This window comes from Jatropha curcas, chromosome 10, assembly GCF_041381405.1.
Source record: "Jatropha curcas cultivar XTBG-Jc1 chromosome 10, XTBG_Jcur_1.0, whole genome shotgun sequence".
NCBI lineage: Eukaryota > Viridiplantae > Streptophyta > Magnoliopsida > Malpighiales > Euphorbiaceae > Jatropha > Jatropha curcas.
The window spans coordinates 2,555,879-2,574,960 of NC_143160.1; the positions used below are offsets into that span (position 1 = coordinate 2,555,879).

At 33.6% G+C, this 19,082-nt stretch overlaps 4 protein-coding genes across 6 annotated transcripts; 2 read left to right on the top strand and 2 right to left on the bottom strand.

The window, feature by feature from the left end:
- Positions 1–194: 194 nt before the first annotated feature.
- Positions 195–4,925, bottom strand: LOC105648533 (2-oxoglutarate (2OG) and Fe(II)-dependent oxygenase superfamily protein). Of its 2 annotated transcripts, none has more exons than XM_020685148.3 (5): positions 4,735–4,925; positions 4,043–4,290; positions 3,635–3,848; positions 3,306–3,462; positions 195–660 (listed from the first exon to the last, which is right to left on the bottom strand). In XM_020685148.3, the coding sequence occupies exons 1-4, from the start codon at positions 4,894–4,896 to the stop codon at positions 3,340–3,342; spliced, it is 747 nt and encodes a 248-aa protein (XP_020540807.1). In that variant the 5' UTR covers positions 4,897–4,925; the 3' UTR covers positions 195–660; positions 3,306–3,339. The 2 variants fall into 2 exon arrangements, with proteins under 2 accessions (XP_020540807.1, XP_012090344.1); XM_012234954.4 differs by lacking the exon at positions 195–660 and adding an exon at positions 1,388–1,742.
- On the top strand, positions 740–2,625 carry LOC105648531 (Peroxidase superfamily protein). Its single transcript, XM_012234953.4, has 3 exons — positions 740–1,341; positions 1,583–1,771; positions 1,910–2,625. The coding sequence occupies exons 1-3, from the start codon at positions 1,123–1,125 to the stop codon at positions 2,471–2,473; spliced, it is 972 nt and encodes a 323-aa protein (XP_012090343.2). The 5' UTR covers positions 740–1,122; the 3' UTR covers positions 2,474–2,625.
- Positions 4,926–6,517: 1,592 nt separating the features above from the next.
- Positions 6,518–12,248, top strand: LOC105648534 (MADS-box protein AGL42). 2 transcript variants are annotated; one of them, XM_089715717.1, is made up of 8 exons: positions 6,519–7,077; positions 7,179–7,369; positions 10,805–10,961; positions 11,233–11,294; positions 11,382–11,481; positions 11,573–11,614; positions 11,723–11,764; positions 11,915–12,248. In XM_089715717.1, the coding sequence occupies exons 2-8, from the start codon at positions 7,182–7,184 to the stop codon at positions 12,041–12,043; spliced, it is 720 nt and encodes a 239-aa protein (XP_089571843.1). In that variant the 5' UTR covers positions 6,519–7,077; positions 7,179–7,181; the 3' UTR covers positions 12,044–12,248. The 2 variants fall into 2 exon arrangements, with proteins under 2 accessions (XP_089571844.1, XP_089571843.1); XM_089715718.1 differs by lacking the exon at positions 11,233–11,294 and having other exon boundaries at positions 6,518–7,077; positions 11,386–11,481.
- A 3,263-nt stretch (positions 12,249–15,511) lies between these two features.
- On the bottom strand, positions 15,512–19,082 carry LOC105648535 (uncharacterized). The gene is made up of 4 exons (XM_012234956.4): positions 18,365–19,082; positions 18,187–18,275; positions 16,898–18,007; positions 15,512–16,774 (listed from the first exon to the last, which is right to left on the bottom strand). Exons 1-4 carry the CDS (start codon positions 18,618–18,620, stop codon positions 16,016–16,018), a joined length of 2,214 nt encoding a protein of 737 aa, XP_012090346.1. The 5' UTR covers positions 18,621–19,082; the 3' UTR covers positions 15,512–16,015.

Here is a 19,082-nt window from a genome sequence, read left to right on the forward strand (position 1 = left end):
CAAATACATAAATATACTCTTAAGTGGTTTTTTTTTCTTTAAATCTTGTGCTATTTTTAATTTTTATTTTGATTTTTTTTAACAGATAGATAAAATACTTATTGAATTGTAGAAGAAAAGCCACGATTATTATTTTAAAAATTGAAATGATAATATATCAAGCCAATATATTGTATATAAAAAATTGAGAGGAGAAATAATTGATGTTATGGAGCATAACAAATGGGGTTTTGCCACACAAAAGACATAACATGAAGAGTTGTATACAAATTACAATTGACAACGGAAGCTGCTTCATACATAGATAGCATCACCCTGAGAGCCCAAGATAGGTAAAGCGCATGGCGTACTGAATATCAAAAAACGCATGTTCAATCTTCTGTTTTATTCCAACCAGTCCAGTCCAAGACCAGGAGAAAGGTTTAATTGCAGTACCCGCAACTCGGTACACCAAGTCACCAACCAACCAATAGTCTTGCAAACCGCAAAATTCATTTTCACTTCACTTCTTTGGAGTTCTTTATCAGACATTTCATTTTCTTTAGTTTTAGTTTATTTATTTAATGCAGTACAGGATTTTCAATTTTGTGTACTCCATCTTCATCTCATACCAACTTTACTCTTTGCCCTGCATTGTCCAACTTGATAGATATAAGCCAACTGCCATAAAACGGTATTATAATTATATAATTACTATATGTTTGAGCTTTGCAGGTAAGGAATAATTTTTTTTTTTTTTTTTTTTTTGAGCTTTAAAAAATTGAAAAGGTTACCTCCTAAGTTCTGACAAGGAATGTTCATTTGGTATATAATATATAACATAAAATATGGCATCAAGAGACAGAGGTCACTCGGTACTACAAGTCTAAACCACACAAATAGTTTTTGTTGGGTTGTACAACATATAGTATGCACTTTGCAGAATAGGTGAAGATACTTGGTCTCAAAGCACAAACCAAATGCAGCTTCTATTTTCCATGGAGTAACTTGAAAGTATATGAAATCTAGAGAAATTTGTCAAATGTGATCGTCTACAGATCATTATATATACTGCCATATTTCGCTTATCATCCATGGTAGTTCTTTCTTATCTTTATTTTTTCCTCGTCTGAAATCTAACAAATGGCTGCTTTTGCACAAAAGATTTCATACCCGGTAATTATTTCCCTTCTCTTAATCTTGATTTCTCCCTCACAAGGTATGCTTGATGCTTATTACTATAATCGAACATGTCCACAAGCTGAGAAAATCATCTTAGAGACAGTTCAGAATGCTTCCATGCATGACACTAAAGTCCCAGCTCGTATCCTTAGAATGTTCTTCCATGACTGTTTCATAAGGGTAATGATCTCTCTCTTAATCCAATACTGTACATGCACTTGCAACAGAACACATAAAACTTATGCAGGCATACATTATAACTCACATGGTTCTGTATGTACACATAAGCTCCCAACAATTAAATTTGACTTTCCAATGTCAAGAAATTAATAACCACAAAATCACGTGGTTAACAAGTTTGGCAGGATACATGCATGAGCATGCTAAATTACTGTCAGTCTCATTGGTTATCTATTGATAGGGATGCGATGCCTCGATTTTGCTGGACTCCGCTCCTGGAAACAAAGCAGAGAAAGATGGTCCTCCCAATGTTTCAGTTCGATCCTTCTATGTGATTGATGATGCTAAAGCCAAGCTTGAGATGGCTTGCCAAAACACTGTCTCATGTGCAGATATCATAGCTGTAGCAGCAAGAGATGTAGTGGCGATGGTAAAGTACAATATACTCTGTAAAAGCTAATACTCAACGAAAAATGACATTAATATTTGGCATAATTTTGTTTCAAATGCAACTTATGTTTTCCTTTTATGTTCTTATTATCATCTCTTTCTCTATATTTTTCATCAGTCTGGAGGACCTTACTGGAATGTACTAAAGGGAAGGAAGGACGGAAGGGTGTCCAAAGCTAATGATACTGTTAACCTACCAGCTCCAATTTTCAATGTGACACAACTTATTCAAAGCTTTGCCAAGAGAGGTTTAGGAGTCAAAGACATGGTTGCTCTATCAGGTGGCCACACCCTAGGGCTTTCACACTGCTCTTCATTTGAAGCTCGGCTTCACAACTTTAGTTTAACTCATGACATTGATCCAAGCATGAACAACAAGTTTGCAGAGAAGCTAAGAAAGAAATGCCCGAAACCAAACAAGGATCAAGGTGCAGGAGAGTTTTTGGACTCGACCTCTTCAACTTTTGACAATGTTTATTACAAGCAACTAATGCAAGGAAAAGGTGTTTTAGGATCAGATCAAGCATTATTTGGTGATTCCAGGACTAGATGGATTGTCAAATTGTTTGCTAAGGATCAAGGTTTGTTCTTCAGAGAATTTGCAGCTTCAATGGTGAAACTTGGAAATGTTGGAGTAGTTGAAAATGGTGAAGTCAGAAACAAATGCCGAGTGGTTAACTGAGACATAGTGACTGAGCAGTGCAGTCAAAGGCGAATTTTTTTTTCTTGGATGACCTTTTCTTAATTATAAATGATGTGAGGCTGATTATATTTTGAAATGTCTGCATATCTCAATAAATTTTTAATAAATCCCTCTCTCTCTTTTTTTTTTCATGGTCAGATGAAGGCTTATATATTCTCTTCATGGACATTGAAATGTTCCATTGTATTTTTTTCACAATATTAGAAAATGAATATTGATGACAACTAGGATGTCTTATGAATATATCAATTTCATTGCCTCCTGTGATTAACAGGACCTTTAAAGGTTAAAAGCTACTATATCCAATTGGCATTAAGGAAGAAGATAGAAGCAGTTGAAAAGGAGGCGTCTGGGTTGGGGTAGTTTTGGATTGTAAAAGGTCTACTCCAAACTAGTTTTTTCCAATAGAGGTAAATACATGCATTTAATATGGTCAGACGATGTGATGATTATAGGCAGACTCAAAATCATAAACATTTCTAATTGAAATGCATAACCGTTCAAAAAAAAAAAAAAAAAAAACTTTGCCATGGTAATAATGCTATCAAGCTAATTGTCAATTTGAGATATTAATAAGCGAACAAGAATGGCAAACACAAGAATCCCCCCACCCCAAATAAGAAGTTTGTATGTGGAGATAGGAAGCTATCAACTGTGCATCCGAATTGCCGAATCAAGGTTAAAATGACACATTGCAGAACAATGGATACAGAAGCAAAGGCAATGAAATAGGCATAAATTAAAAAGCTACTGTACAGAACAAGAGATTCAAAAACAAAGGCAAAGATATAGGCTTAAAGTGCAAACTTACCAATTTTGCTTCTTTTGAAAATGATAACCACTCTTCAAGCAAAAATTACATCAGAGCGGAACACATATTTGACACCTTTGGTAACATTTCGAGCTTCATGCAGCATACATTTGTCTCCATGAATGTGCAGTAGAGCCATCCCTTCGGTTGGGGCGACCTACAGGGTTCAAATAGCATAATGGGCACAGTTAACCAATCAAAGCTAAAGCGCATCCACGAGGAAAAGGAGAAAAAATTGCCGAACAAATAAAATGAAGGAAGAAACAAATAAAGACTCTCCAAAAACAAAAATAAATTCGTAAAAATAGAAATTAGAAATAGCATTTTACCTCGGCCACAACACCATTTCTTGAACCATAAAAGACAGTCTCTCCTCCAACTAAAGGCTCTGAAGGAGAATCCTTTGAGCCATTTGGTTCCTTTTTAATTTTGGCTTTAGAATCACCACTTAAATATATTAGAAGAGTATAATGTGTGCGCTTCCCATCCCCAAGATCAACACTTTCATCAATATGTCGTCCAAAACGCTGGCCCACCTTGTACCTGAAGAGTAGAAAACTCATTGAATCGAAAATTGCGTGTAATTACAAGGTACAAACAGGGAAAAATGAATAAGAACCGAACATTAGATTTGTGTGATTATCATAGTACCGAGCATAAGATTTGTGTGATTATCATATTACTGAGCATTAAAAAAAAACTAAGGACAAATATGAGGAAAGAATATCAAACAAAACCTGTAAAATCTGATATTTGGATTCAAGCCAACAGCAACTTTTCCTCTTATTTTAATATCAGAAAATAATTTGTTGAGTCCAGACTCCCATACTGCATTGGCAAGAGCAGAATCATTCGAAGATACTCTATCATTATCTCTATATGCTTCTCCTCTTGTTGGACCAAGACTCCCTTGGTGAACAAAACCAATAGATTCTGCAGCTTTGATGAATGCCTTTGATTCTGCAGGTGTGAAGAAATTCTGCACCTGAATATTATATACAAAAGCTACACTATTACAATGGTGAAAGAAAATATTACATCTACAACTTCAAAGTCTAAATGAGCCACAGCCAAGACTATCCTCGCATAATGTTATGAGCAAAAATGAACATAAAAGTAAACATATATACATACACAGGCTCAAAGCAAGACAAATTACGAAGTCCTAACGTGAATAATTAACCAAGCAATCATTCAATAAGCTTAACATGCCTTGCCCCCACAGACTCAATCCAAAAATGACAAGCAGAGTTAAAAGAAAATATTAACAATTCAGAACCAGGTTTAAACTTTCCAAGACTGCTCAATGCTAAGACAGAACATCGATCCATTCTAACAATTAACAATTACCGACCAGCAATTGCAGCAAAACCAATCAACAAGTTATATATATATGTGTGTACGGCAGAAATTAAAATAAGGAACATACCGTAAAGAGATCGGTATCTTTTATGCGAGTAATCTGGAGATTTTTCTTAGGTTTTATGAGAGGCCACTTCGTCTTCGATGATGAATTTTTACCACCGATGCCGTCCTCTCTTCTCTCCCCCATTTTCCTCTTCTTTGTGCCTGTTTGTCCTGCCTCTTCCATAGATTCGCCACCCCTTTTTTCTTGACTGATTTTTTTTTTTTTATTTCGCTTCCTTCCATTTTGGGCCTATTATTGGGCCGCCTAGCGTGAGCTAAATTCTGGTGCAGGGGATTTTAAAATGGGATGGAGAGTCGATTAACAATTTCTTTCTTAAACTTTAGAACAAAAGTCTGTTTGCGCTCTCAACTCCCAAGTATTAAATTTTTTAAATTGTAAAATTATATATATATTCAACCCTTTAATTCATAAAATTATATATCAAACAATTTAACTTACAAAAGCATAGTCTTAACACTTATAATACGAGTTAAAAAAAAATGAAAATCACTATTCAATAAGTTGTGTTAAAATAAATAAATTATCGCACTGATTGAATGCATATAATATTAAAGTATTCATTAGATGAGTTGAAAAATTTTAATGACTAATTTAAAAGTTGACCGTGCCGCTAAATTATTATAAATGGAGAAAATATAGACCTGGAGCACAATAAAGAAATTAAATGGGAATTCAATATGAAAATTTTTTATATTGGATGTATTTGAATTTCAGAATCTACTTTTGGGTAGCCTTTTTTTTCTGAAAAAAAAATAAGCTGTCAATATTTTTATCAAGGCCAAAAGGCCATTAATATTCCATAAATGTAGTATGTGATTGAAATAAATAAGAAAATTTCAGGAATTAATTTGTTAAAACGAAGGTTAAAAGAAATCACTCAATTATTTTACCAATCTGCCTATCTTTTTCGGCAAGATAACACTTTTTTTCTTATGGAATAAGCAATATTCACATCCACACTGTGTCAAATAAAGCTCCTTTTACGCTTACATTGCGCCCCCACAGCACGGTTTTCACGGTTTAGGCTGCAAGCTTTTTTAAAGCCACGAGTGAGATACAAACAAAATACGTGCAGGATCATCACTGCATCGGCATGGCATCCCGCAATTGAGCCTTTTCCATTATCTACGACTACGGAGGAACATTTTGTGGGAGATGTACGTGTCTGTTCAACTTCCAACTTCTACATTGCTTTCAACAAAATTCAAAATGTCTATCAACAAAACTTCAATCTTTTATTATTTTTTTCAAAATTTTAAATAATACTAAATCAATAATAAGCTCCAAAAATAGAATAAAATAGTTTAAATATAATAAAAAATAGCTAATTATTAAAAAAGAAAGAAAAAAGTAACTAACGGCTAACAATTAACAATTACTAGAATTGTAAAAGAGAGTGAGTGAGAGGGAGGTAGGGAGTATAACCGCACACATTAACGTCAGACTCAGTCGAAAAAATGGTGCCCAAGCCACTCGAACCAGTATATGCTTAATCCTTACTCCATATGGGGCCAATCAAATGACCCAATCAAATTCTTAAAAAAATTTCTAAATTAATATTGGGGAAAATTACCAAGAAAGGCAGAACAAAAAAAGAAAAACCTGGGCTGATCAGCCACACAGACAAGGTGACCGTCCATTGAACGATGTGACTGTCTATGCGTTGTCTAAATTTAACTGGAAATAGAGGACATAAACGTACGATAATTCCGACAGTTTTACTGTTGTTACTTTTCGGACACCTTACTGTTGTTACTTTCTAATTTTTATAACAAGGCTCGTTGCATCTATATCTGTTACAGATATTTCGATCAACCTGTAAAGTGTCAAACCATAACTATCCAGGATTTATTATTTTTCTTAGTCTTACCAAAACAGGTTAGGCAATTAGGTTCTTCAATTTCTCAATCGACATACTAATTATAATATCTATGTCCTTTCCCTTCTGGGTGGTTGAGAAAAGATAAGATCTTGATTAGGATATATACAAATAAATTTTTACCCTTCTGGGTGGGTTTTTGTGGTAAGAGAATAAAGAGACCAGAGTACCACTCTAACACACCATGTAAAGATCCACTCGAGGTTTCTCTCGCCTGAAACTTTATTTCTAGGGTTTCCTTTGCTTTTCCACTGTACTACTCTTCATATCTCTAATTTGTGTTTAGTTTCCTTTCCAGTTCCTATGTTGCCATTGGCTGTTTAAAATCTTCGATATATTCGTTTTTTGTTTCTTCTAAATCTACAATATATAGTTGCTGTGCAATAGTTCTGTAAACTATCTCTTGGCCTTGGATTTCTGCTGGGAGCAAGCGCTGGATTTGCTGGAGTTTTGTCTTGTAGTTGGTGAGGTTTTTTAATTTATTTCACTTCAGTATTTAAAAATGAGAATTATTTTCAGTTTCAGGGTTTTGCTACACTTTCTTATAACTGATTTCTTCCTCCAGGACATGGCGAAAGTGAGAGGAAAGATTCAAATGAAGAGGATCGAAAATGTCAAAAGCCGACAAGTGACTTTCTCCAAGCGTAGAAACGGGCTTCTGAAGAAAGCTTATGAGCTATCTGTTCTATGCGATGCAGAAGTTGCTGTGATGATTTTTTCACAGGAAGGAAGGCTATCTGAGTTCGCAAGTAAAGAGTATGTTTCCACAGAAACTAACTAAAATACTGATTGTTTTAATTTTCTTGCATCATAATATATATGTATTACATCATACATGGAAAATGTATTTATTAGGTGATATCGTAGAATTATTCAGTTATAATGAATTTTAGACAAATGGCAATATAAATTGAATTGATTAATTAATCATTATAATCACCTTAATATCATCTGAAATTTTGTTTTGATATTATAAAAATCTAAATAGAATAAGATAAAAATTATATTCAATATTTAATATTTAGAATTAAAAACGAGTATAAATAACAAGTGAAAGTGAGTAATGACATAAAAAGTTGAATGAGCACCGATAGGAACATACTACTAATATGTATTGAACTAACTAGGATGACTTAACATATTAGAGTGACCAAGCCGAGCAACTAATTAAAAGTCGAACATTGTCCAGATACGTCTAAATAAAGTAACGTCAGTCAATAAAATCACTAGAAGAGCGTTAATTATCAAGATTCTTGCTCGGCAATTGTAGCTAGGATTTTTACCATAAATGTACATATTCAGTTACAGTTTGAGTTGTATTATAAATAACTATATGAGAACATAGATACATCATCTAATTCCCAGACAAACAGTTATACACATATTTTTTGAGCATTTCTTAGTTTACTTGTATCAAGTACGAATAATGAGTATAGATTCTGCAAACAGTCCTTAGATTTTTCTATTTATTGTTGGATTTCCAAAAAGTTTATGGCCATATTTGGTTGGTCTGCAATTATAGGAACTAACCTTTTTATTTGAATATCAGTATCAAAGATTTCTTGCTTTCTTCTCTTTCATACTTACTCCTCTTAAGTTACTTATGATCCGCCTCTTTTCGTGATTGCTTGGTTCTTAAAAGACAATCTCAATGTTGACCTTCTTTGCATGAGATCATAGAGGGTGTTTTTTTGTACTATTACTTCTTTCTTTCGTTTTTTATCCTTTGCTTATGTTTTTCGCCTATATATACTTATCTTTCAAGAGATTTTATAATATTTTCTCCAGTTGTTTGATAAATTAAATTTTCCTTTTCAGATTCGTGTGTGGTATGTATTATATGCTATTTCTGAATCAGACCACCTTACGAAGAAATGAAGGTGCCCATGCTATTAGTCTATCTAATTTTGCTTTTAGGGGTTTCAGCCTATATCAGTGCAGTCACTGGCTTTATAATAATAATTGCTTCTTAATTGCATCCTAAAGCTTTAATGGAAGTTTCTAGTTTTGTGTTTTGGTAAAGAAAATGAGATCAAATATATACACATTTGGTGGTTGGTGAAAGATTAGTTTTTCAAGGTCTTAGAAACTTTATACAATCAATTAATTGAGAGGGTTTAGCCGCGGAAGAAGATCGTACCAGAAAGAAAAAAAAAAAAAAAAAAAAGAGAACAAAGAGTAGGAAAAGTCTAATGAAGAGATGAGCTTAGGAAATAATTTCTACAGCAGGCAGGACAATATTGAAAACGGGATTCCGTGTTAGAGTGTTAACTTGGAGACTTAGGGTTGTAGTAGAATTGGGATGAGTAAATACAAAATACTAGTGAAGCTCAACTCAAGATATATATCATAGTAATTAAAGGTGCGAGGCACAATAAGACATAAATGGCTGTTGAAGTGTGAGGCGTAAAAAAAAGCATAAATTTGATAATTATGTTTTAAGATGTCAAATAGAGAGTGATTAGAAAAACATGGCAAGAAACACACATGTAGGACAAGTTATATTTTAAGACATTGGAATTAAGATAGAAAAGGGTGGAATCAAGAAAATGGTAAAAAAAAAAACTTTTTTTCTTATTAGATTTCTTTATTTTTGCTTTGCCTTTGCTACTAAATTATCTGAAGAAAAACTTATTGCACTTCTCACTTAGGTTATATCTTGGCATGTACTTCTAACTTTTTGTAACAAAGTATTACGCTATTGTTTTAATCTCTTCAAGTCTGTTTTTATTTTTACTCATATTTTCATATATGATCTCTTTGTTGTAATCTCATTTAGACATTAAATTTGGTAGTTTTTAAATTATTTTTTATTTCATCTAAATGACACTTTTAGAAAATCAAAATTGTATTAATTCTTTTATTTCAACTTTACCTTTTTGTAGATATTTGCATTAAATTTTATATTAATTAAATAAGCATTAATTAAATAGTATTTTAATCGATTATCATTTTTTTTTTTGAAATTGAAATAATTAAATCATTTTTAAATTCTTGTGAAAAAGTTAAAAATCCTCGAATTTAATGCAACTGAGGTACTAAATATCAACCCGCTATTCTAATTAACTACAATGCCACAAACAAATGATTTGTCACATGGTAGTCGTGTGTTTTTAGTTAAAATTCTTGAAGCAGGATCAACATTTTCTCTTAATGTTTGATATTCTTAAACAAATGGGTGAGGTGAGATTTTAAAATGGGGTAATCACTCACTTATACTCCATTAGTAAGGAAAAATACCCTAAAACTCATCTTGAATTTGCACAATCAACCAAACCAAAATTATTAAGAATCAACAAATAAATTTAATTTATACCTACAGGAATCACTTAAATTACATTAAAAATATAAAATATATTTCTTTCAAAAACAATGTGGTTCTAGTAATTGATCAAGAGGATGAAAGCCTTTGTTTAAGTTATAGGCAAGAAAATAATGGTTTTGATAGCTGCCTTTAGTTGAATACTTTTGGCATTTCATAATCAATTAATGGAAAACTTAACGGTTGAACCAATTAGTGTGATAAGTTAATTAATAATATAGGGATTAAATCAACAAGATGTTGGTTAAGGTGGTAAATGACACCACTTTCCATAAGGGTAAAAATATCATGGATCACACTTTATTGAGAGGGTCATAACCTGAGGGGAATTAAACCTCCTAGTTACAAAAAATATATGTATGAATTAAATAGTACTACCTTCAATTTCATATTAGTGTCAATTGATTTAAAAAAATCTAATTAAAGTATCCTTTAATAAAATTAAAATAACATTCTATAACTATTTCCAGATGCATCCTTATTGTCATGAGTTAGTGCAATTAATTTTTTTATCTTTTGTCAACCTCTTTTGACTACTTAGTTTAAAGTATTAGCTTTATGATTTCCTTAATTCTAGTGAAATCCTCCGAATGGACACCTAATATGGAATGGAGAGGGAGTATAATTTTACAATCGACATCCTTGTTAGTGTACTTTACAAAACCCTAAGGAATAAATAGTAATTATCACTAATAAAATCTAGGTAGATCGACTTTGAGCTGGTAAGAGGCTGAAATATTCATTGCCTAATATATAGAAGGAAACCTAAGCCTTAATGATACAAGTCTATTGCGATGTGTTTAGCCTTTTCTTGTACCTTCAGAAAACTAATATTATATTGGTCATATCTTGTTTTTGTGATGCTTCAGCATGCAAAAGACAGTAGAACGGTACCGTAAAAGTGCAAAAGAAATGCAAGTTGACAGTGTTGATAGAGAGCAAATTCAGGTTATGCAAGTTGACAGCGTTGATAGAGAGCAAATTCAGGTTATGCAAGTTGACAGTGTTGATAGAGAGCAAATTCAGGTTAGACTTCTATTTTATGGGTTTATAACTTTATACATAATTTTTTCCTGAACAAAATTTGAATCAGAGATTATCCTTAATATGATTAACACTAATCTTAATGTCTAAAGGAGAAGGTCTAATATTGATGTGTGTGTGGTGTACCTCACCCTCGTTGAGACGTGGTTTTTCTTGAGCTTAGCTCTCCCTTTTACTTAAAAAAAAAAAAAAAAAAAAAAAAAGATAAGGTCTAGTATTGTGATTTTCTCACGCTTACTAATTCTATATGCAGCAACTAATGTGCGAATCAGCAGAGATGGTGAAGCAGATTGAACGACTTGAAATTTTGCAACGGTTTAATTAGTTTGAGATTTTCTGCTTTCTGTTACGAATAACACTTCATTATTTTCATGCCACTAAATTTTGGCAATCATGTCTTAGGAAGCTTTTGGGACGATGTTCAGGTTCATGTTGTCTTGAAGAAGTCCAAGATATAGAAGAACAGCTAGAGAAAAGCTTAAACATTATCAGGGCAAGAAGGGTACGTTATTATAAATTTCAACATCTATTTATATAGAAACTGGAATAAGTTTGAAATAAAGCTTGATTAAAATGTCTAATTAACAATTCAGGATGAATTGTTCAAGGAGAACCTAGAGCAACTCAAGGCGAAGGTAATTGCTAAATATGGAAACTAAATTAAAGATGCATACATTGATCATCTTTAGCAAATGTAAATTGGTTCTTATAATTAATATTTTCTTTTATTACTTGTATTTCAGGAAAAGCTCCTGTTAGAAGAGAACGCAAGTTTACGTGAAAAGGTGATCATTTATACGTACATTTTCCAAGATTCTTTAAATTACCTGAATTTAGTGTCAATCAAATGAGCCTTTTAAGTATATACTAACAGATATTGAAGTATCCAGTTGGAAATATTTTGTTAATGTATTTATTGCACTGATTATCTCTAGTGTGGTGAGAAGAAATGGCCAAATCCAATTGAACAGAAACAAGCTGTGAAGGACTTGAACTTAAGCGATAAGAATTCAGAGGTGGATACTGAATTGTTCATTGGACTTCCAGAAATGCACTGTTCGTAGCTGTTTTAACCCTACCTATTAGTATTTACTATTCTTCAATGTTCAATAATCATTTGCATCTCATTGTGGGTTTTCCTCAATGGACTTCATAGCAGTTTTATCTTTGTAAGTCTGTTTTAAGTTGCAGCATTGTAATATTATCATTGGACTGAACTATCTTTGAATAAAATAAAATAAAAAAATCAATAATCTCATTGATTATTCATCTCAATGTTAAAATTATTCCTGTAAATTGGAGTAGCCATGAAAGGATGAAGAAGAAGAGGAGGAAGAGGGAAAGGTGGTGGGCTACAACCCATGGCATGCTATCATCCACCGAGTGGTAGCTTGGACTGCCACCACAATTTTCTCTATCCTTGGTCTTTTATTTCTTTGCTTGAAGCCAAGGTGGGCTCAATTGGGCTTGGACATGTCTTGTCTTTTTTTTTCCGTTAATAACTAAAACTGCAATTTCACGAGGACTGGACTTTAGTTTCTTATCTATAACATCTCTTAACAGCCAGTGGATCAATCCAACTTCCTATGACTATCCTTCAGTTTACCCTTATTAGTTTCTCAGAAAAGAAACACAACCTTCTGATTTATTCCAAAAATTCTTTAATAAACTTCTGTTGTTTGATATTTTACTTATAAAATAGTGAATTAATTTCCGTTTACAAGAAACATTTGATTTTGATTTTAGGCTTGACTGCGTCTTTTACCCTTCCTTAGTAATAACAGACAAAAGCAAGTTTGGTCAAAATGCATGCGTTAAGGGTACTGAAATAGAGCTGTCTCTCAATAATGAATCTTTTCCATGACTTATGCATAATACAAATGGGTCCAACTCTTATACTGTACCCTACTCTATACCCTCCAATAATAATATGCCAACCCAACACTGCCCCGATCCTGTATGTCTAAAGCTATACCCTAAAGCCTAAAGCTATCTCCTAACTAAAAAATATCAGACGCTCCTCACTGTACATGGTCACGTTGTCATGCTCTCCTACAATAACACATGTAACAAATAATAATATAACAAAACATTTTCAAAAATAATAATATAACATAACGTCTACAACTGACCATGTTGGTCCAAATTATGTATAATTATTTATTTACTAGTAAGTCTCTGATCCATCATATGTATAATCATATGCTTCGCACTCCTTTTCTTATTTTATTATTTGGCCAATGCATTTGAATTTGAAATATACTTTAATATTTTTCTGTGTGTCTTATACATGGATGGATAGATTCAATTTAGATTTTAGAGTTAGTGAAGTGGTCAGGAATATTGTGTAGGGTATCTGCCAAGTTTTGCGCAAAACTGAATCTGAAGATGACCTCACCTCCTGTCCTGAGACTATTATTATTAATAATCAATTTTCAATATTCTCACATAAATAAATAAAATAAAATTGTAAATAAAAGAAAAAGGAAAATTAATATCTTCCCCAAAGATGGTACGAAATTTCATAAAGAAAGATCACAAAAACCCAGCAAAGGAAACTGTGAGAAACCATCAGATCTATAAGTTGAAGTATTACCCTTAACAAACCAAACATCATTTAATGGAAATGGTCAACCATATTATTTCAACCCTTAGATTTCATCATCACTATTTGGTTTGTTATTATTAACAACCATATGCAATTAATTCTCACATGTGGACAAACCCAACCCAACCCAACTATATATAGCGTTTAAATTTCGTTTGAATTTCTTTTTTATTTTAATTGTACACATCTCTTGCATTGCATTTGAATTTTTCCCGCTCATATATCCACTGTCCAGTTATATTGTACTGTATATTGTACTGTATACAGAAAAAGGATTCTTATCTGCATGTATTATTGTGTGTATATATATATATATATATATATATATATCAGAGCTGGTCAGTGACATGGAAAGTGAGACTTGGCACTTGGCAGTATTAGTAAGTGAGGACTGAGGACCTAATAACATTAGTAGTTCATATTCATTAAATCCCTCTATATTCTTCTGAGCACCCAAGGAAAATACCAAATCAAATGTTACTTCTTATCTCTGTCAAATTGTAGATGTGTCAACTGAATACCTTAATTTTTGTTTGCTGCTTTTTATATATATATTTTTTTTCATAAATAAGTAACATTTAAAATTATTTTTTTGAGATAGTAAAAATTACATGTAATATGGATTTTGAAATAATTTTATTATTATAATAAATTCTAAAGTGGCTATATAACCGTGGTTAGTTATTATTAAAAAGAAGGTTATTTTCATTTTCAGCTCTGGCTGTTTAGATTCATTTGGTCTCTTACTAAAGAAAATAAAAGCAAATGTGCAGTAAAAATAATTTTTTATGTGGTAAAGCTAAGAAGAAATGCATGATTGAGAGATGAAAGATTGAAGTACATAATTTTTTTTTACCATAATAAACCCTTTTAGCCAATTCAAACGGATTTAAGAATCTCATGACGATGCAACCAAAGCAGCCAACCTTATCTAACTGATACTGGCATGGTGAGAAGCCCCTTCTTTGTCTCTCATATTTATTTTATTCCCTTCTCTTCTTCTCCTATACTGACACCTCATATGAATGGGTCTCAGAAACCATAACTTGCTAGGTCCAGAAGTTTACAGGAATCTTTGCATTTATGCCCCTCTACACAGCTCCATTTCCAATTTCTACCCTTCTTTCTCTGCCTTTTCTTTAATCCCTTCAATTATATATGGACAAGGAGACCGCATGATATGGCGCTACCACAAATGGCAGTATGGCTGTGCATATCATTGTTATGCTTAAATTAACTTCTGATCAGCAAAAACTTATGTCCTTTAATTGATACTCATAGATTCTTGAATTTTAATTTGAATTCAGATTTCAGAGTTACAGGTTTCTTGAATGAATTCTTTTAAAGAAAAAGGAAAGGTAAAGGAGGGTGACCCATTTTAATTAGCGTCTTTACATATTCTCAATTTGTTGTTGGCAGTTTGTCCTATTATTGCAACTCTGTTACGTAGCGTATATATGGGCAGTAACTTTAAACTGGCTTTTTGAGATTTACAGATATATATACATAGATTTGTGTCTCGAGTCCATGCAAAAGCAAAACCATCATAGATTTGTGTCTCGAGTCCATGCAAAAGCAAAACCATCTTTTTAAGTATCGGCTTTTCACGTTTAGACACTTTCACCGGCTCAAACTTGCACGAAACATGCAACCATATCTTACCAAAAAGTTGACGCAATCGGTTATCCATTCAGATTATTCAATAATGGCATGGTTCAAGATCGAAATTTCTCGCTTCTATTTTGCTGTTTAGCAGTCAATTCCTTTAGATTTTTGCAGGGAAGAAATCAGTTCATTTATCCATTAATTAATTGAATGGAGCAGATATATATTAACATTTTTAAAAACTAATTACATATGGCGTATATATTTTTTTTAATTGATCAATGTTAAATTCCTATACAAATTAAAAGGAATATACCAATAATATGAAATCCCACTTCTGCTATAGGTGGGTTGGTCAAACTTTAGAAATGACACAAAATTAATTCATAAGTCACATCATGGTCCATACTCTATCGATAGAACAGAACCCACAACAATAACAGTAATTACACCACATAATTTATTATATATTAGGAAAACCCAGTTATTTTCCTAATAACCTATTCAAAATTTTTTAAAAAAGAAAAAGAAAAAGAGTTAATTTACTGTATAATAATATACAAAAAGTGGAGTGAGAGAGAAAAAGGAAAATGGATTCCTCTGTCAATTGTTGTCTTTTGAGAACCAATCAAAAGTGAGTGTTGTCGGCCGATTATATCTATCTCCACGTGTACAACTCAAACCCCTTTACAAGTCCCAATCTCACGGGTCCCACCAACAACCTCCAACGAATAGCATCTCATCACGTGAATAACACCCCCATGTGATCCTTCTGCTCCGTGTCTCTTTTTCAATTAAAACGTCATGCCGTTCAATTTTTTTACTACTTTCCATTTCCACCACCGTAAAAAATCACGGCCGTTTCATGTATTAACGTTTCTAACAGATCCTTCTCAATCTCATTTACAATCCCTTCGCCTTCTTCACCAAATGCCACCTCAGTCTGGCCTTTCAGAACAGGCATGTCTTTGTCTACTAAAGCATCAATGTCTTCGAGAAGCCGACAATCAGCGCAAGGAAAGCTTCTAACTTTTGAACACAGTAGATCAATTAAATTTGAACCATGCATGTTAAAATCACACCTCTCGGATAATGAGGAAGCCCAAGGCTTCATGTTCAAGTAAGGCTTTAGAATCTCGACCAAGATTTCATCGATGAGGTGAAACAGTAATTTCCTATTACAGCGAAGGGTGAGTTCACCACAAATATACTTTTCACTGGTGGTGGTAGCAGAAGGTGAAAGAGTGGTGAAATATTCAAGACGATAAAAGATTGAAGGGTCTAAAGGATGAGAAGGAGAGAACCACCTAGTAAACGACACTGGGGTATCTTTGTCTATTCCAGTACGTCTTAGTATTCTAGTGATGTACTCATATTCTGCTTCTGCTGCTGCTGCTCCATCTCCGGTGGTGGTGGTGGTCGTGGTCGTGGTTACAACAGCAGCAACTGCACCGTTAAAACTGTCCCTATTGTTACTGTCTAGGGCATTGAACGTAGCATGCATCGCTTCTCGCTGCTTGTACGAATGGCTCGAACAACTAGATAACTGTGAGCTGCGTTTCGTTTCTTGAGCTTTTGGTGCCTATAACACGCACAAAATTATTGTGTCACGTTAAACTTGAAAAATAAGCAAGGAATAAGAATACTATAACTCCTGAGAATTATAATAAGTTAAGAAGTAAAATTTATATAAACGTATTATTACCGGTTTCTGAGGAATTTTTGTGGCTGGAGGCATAGGATCTTTCTTGACTGGAAGAAGGGTAGGGACGGTGATATTTAGCAGATCATTCGATAATGGAGTTTTCTTGCATTTCTTGTCAGGAATGTTTGGTCTGGTGACTGTTGGACTCACAAATGGTTCTTCTTGCTTGTTTCTGATAATATCCGAAGTTTGCGGAGGTTTCTTGAGTTTAGGTGGACCGAATCTTTCTTCAGTCACTTTCTTGCACTTCTTGATAGGTCTGTGGTGTTGTTCTTGCTCTTGCACCGCTTGCAACTTAGGCTTTGTTGTTGGAGCTTTGCTCTTTTGTGACATGATTTTGACCTGTGAATTTCCTGAAACCGATGGTTGAGAAATATTATTGTGGTCCTTATCGGATAGTACATTTGATATTGGCTTGTGTCTGGATTCCAAGAATTTCAGTCTTGGAGAACAAGAAGCTGCTGTTTGCTTTCCTGTTTTTGAATCTTGAGCAACTGTAGTCAAAATCTTGGTCATTTTCTTGGACTTCAATTGGTTAACAACCTCTTGTTTGTTTCTTACTGTGTTTGTAATGTCTAAACCAACTTTTCTGCTAACACTTTCTTTAACCTGCTTCACTATCTGCCTTGCATAATGACCTGGACTTCTATTTTCTTCTTCGATTTTGAGTTCTTTTCTTTTTAATGATGAAATACGAGAAAGAATCATTTCTTCCCCTGGACTTAAGTTCTCTTTGTTGATTTGAAGCGATAGTCGGTGTTCCACATCTGACCTTCTAGCCGATGATATTCTTGGAGTTTCTGGCAAAGAACGTGTACCTGAAAAATGGTCACCGTCCAAACTATTTCTATGGCTGCTTGTTTTGCTTTGCAGTGGCTGGCGTCGTCGGAGGTGGTGGTTTAAATGAGATTTACCAACAGGATTATTTGGGGTCCCAAGATTTGATGAAGAAGAGATTGGAGAGTAGGCTTGATCGGGAAGAAGATCAAGACCCATGAGTCTTGCGACCAAATTTGGAGTTTTGGTACTTGGGGAAGAGCTGATTTCTGAGGATGAATCATTCGGTTTTGAACTCGTACTGTCTCTATTTGTTTTAATTTGAATACTCATCTGAAATTTTTTTTTTCAAAAAGCAAAAAAAGATTGGCATTATCATTATTGTCATGATTACTTCCTTTACAAAAACACGAATATTTAGAAATAACAAAAATTATTTTAAAAGATTTGTGGAAAACCAAAAAGATTAGTGTTAGAAATTAATTAAATATTCATTGAATATTGAAACTTACTGGGATGTTTAAAATTTCATCTTCCGTTAATACTGTAGTTGGCGATGAAGGCTCCTCTAACTCCAAGCTATTTCTTGGTGCTTCCACACCTGACTTGAAAAAAATAATACAATAATAATAATTAAACTCCATAACCCAAAATTTCTCTAGAAAATGGCAAAAGGAACAAAGTTAAAACCTTTAGAAATAGGAGGCTCAAGCTCAGGCGCCTCGGGAAGAAAAGAGACGGGCGGTTTTAAAGAAGATTGGTGCTGTTGTGAAGGAAACTGAAACTGATGGAAATCAAATAACTGAAAGACAGAGCACATACAACCAGAAGGAGCGCTTCCACTGTCTTTATTTGCTCCTCCTCCTACTCCTCCTCCTCCTCCTCCTCCTACTCCTCCTCCTCTCTTGGAGGATTTACCACTAACCCAATACCATTCTTTGCCCATATCAGCTTTTGTTTTTTCTTTCTAAAAATAAAAAATAAAAGCTCGCAGCTAGAAATGAGAAAATCAGATTGATAGTGACAAAAAGAAGAAAAGTGGAAGTAGTAGACTATCCAGCAGTCTTAGAGGATAAGAAAGAGAGAAAAAGAGAGTGTTTGTGAAGAAGAAAAGCTGAAAAGTTCATGGAGAGGACGCTGTTAAAGAAGCGGAAAAAACGGATCCATGAAGCATAAATCAGGCATATTTGATTGGAGGAATTAAGTACAAGAAAAAGAAAAAAGAGAGGTTGTGTTGGTGGAAATACAAGTGTTAGTTTATCTTTCTCCCTCACTCCCAAGTTTTACCAGACTCGGTCTCAAAACTCTTATTGGGAATTGAAATAGTGAAGTAAATAAACAACATGACGATATCACCACAGCATCCCGCAACGTGACTCCCACTTCCTCAACCCAAACACCTCCCCCC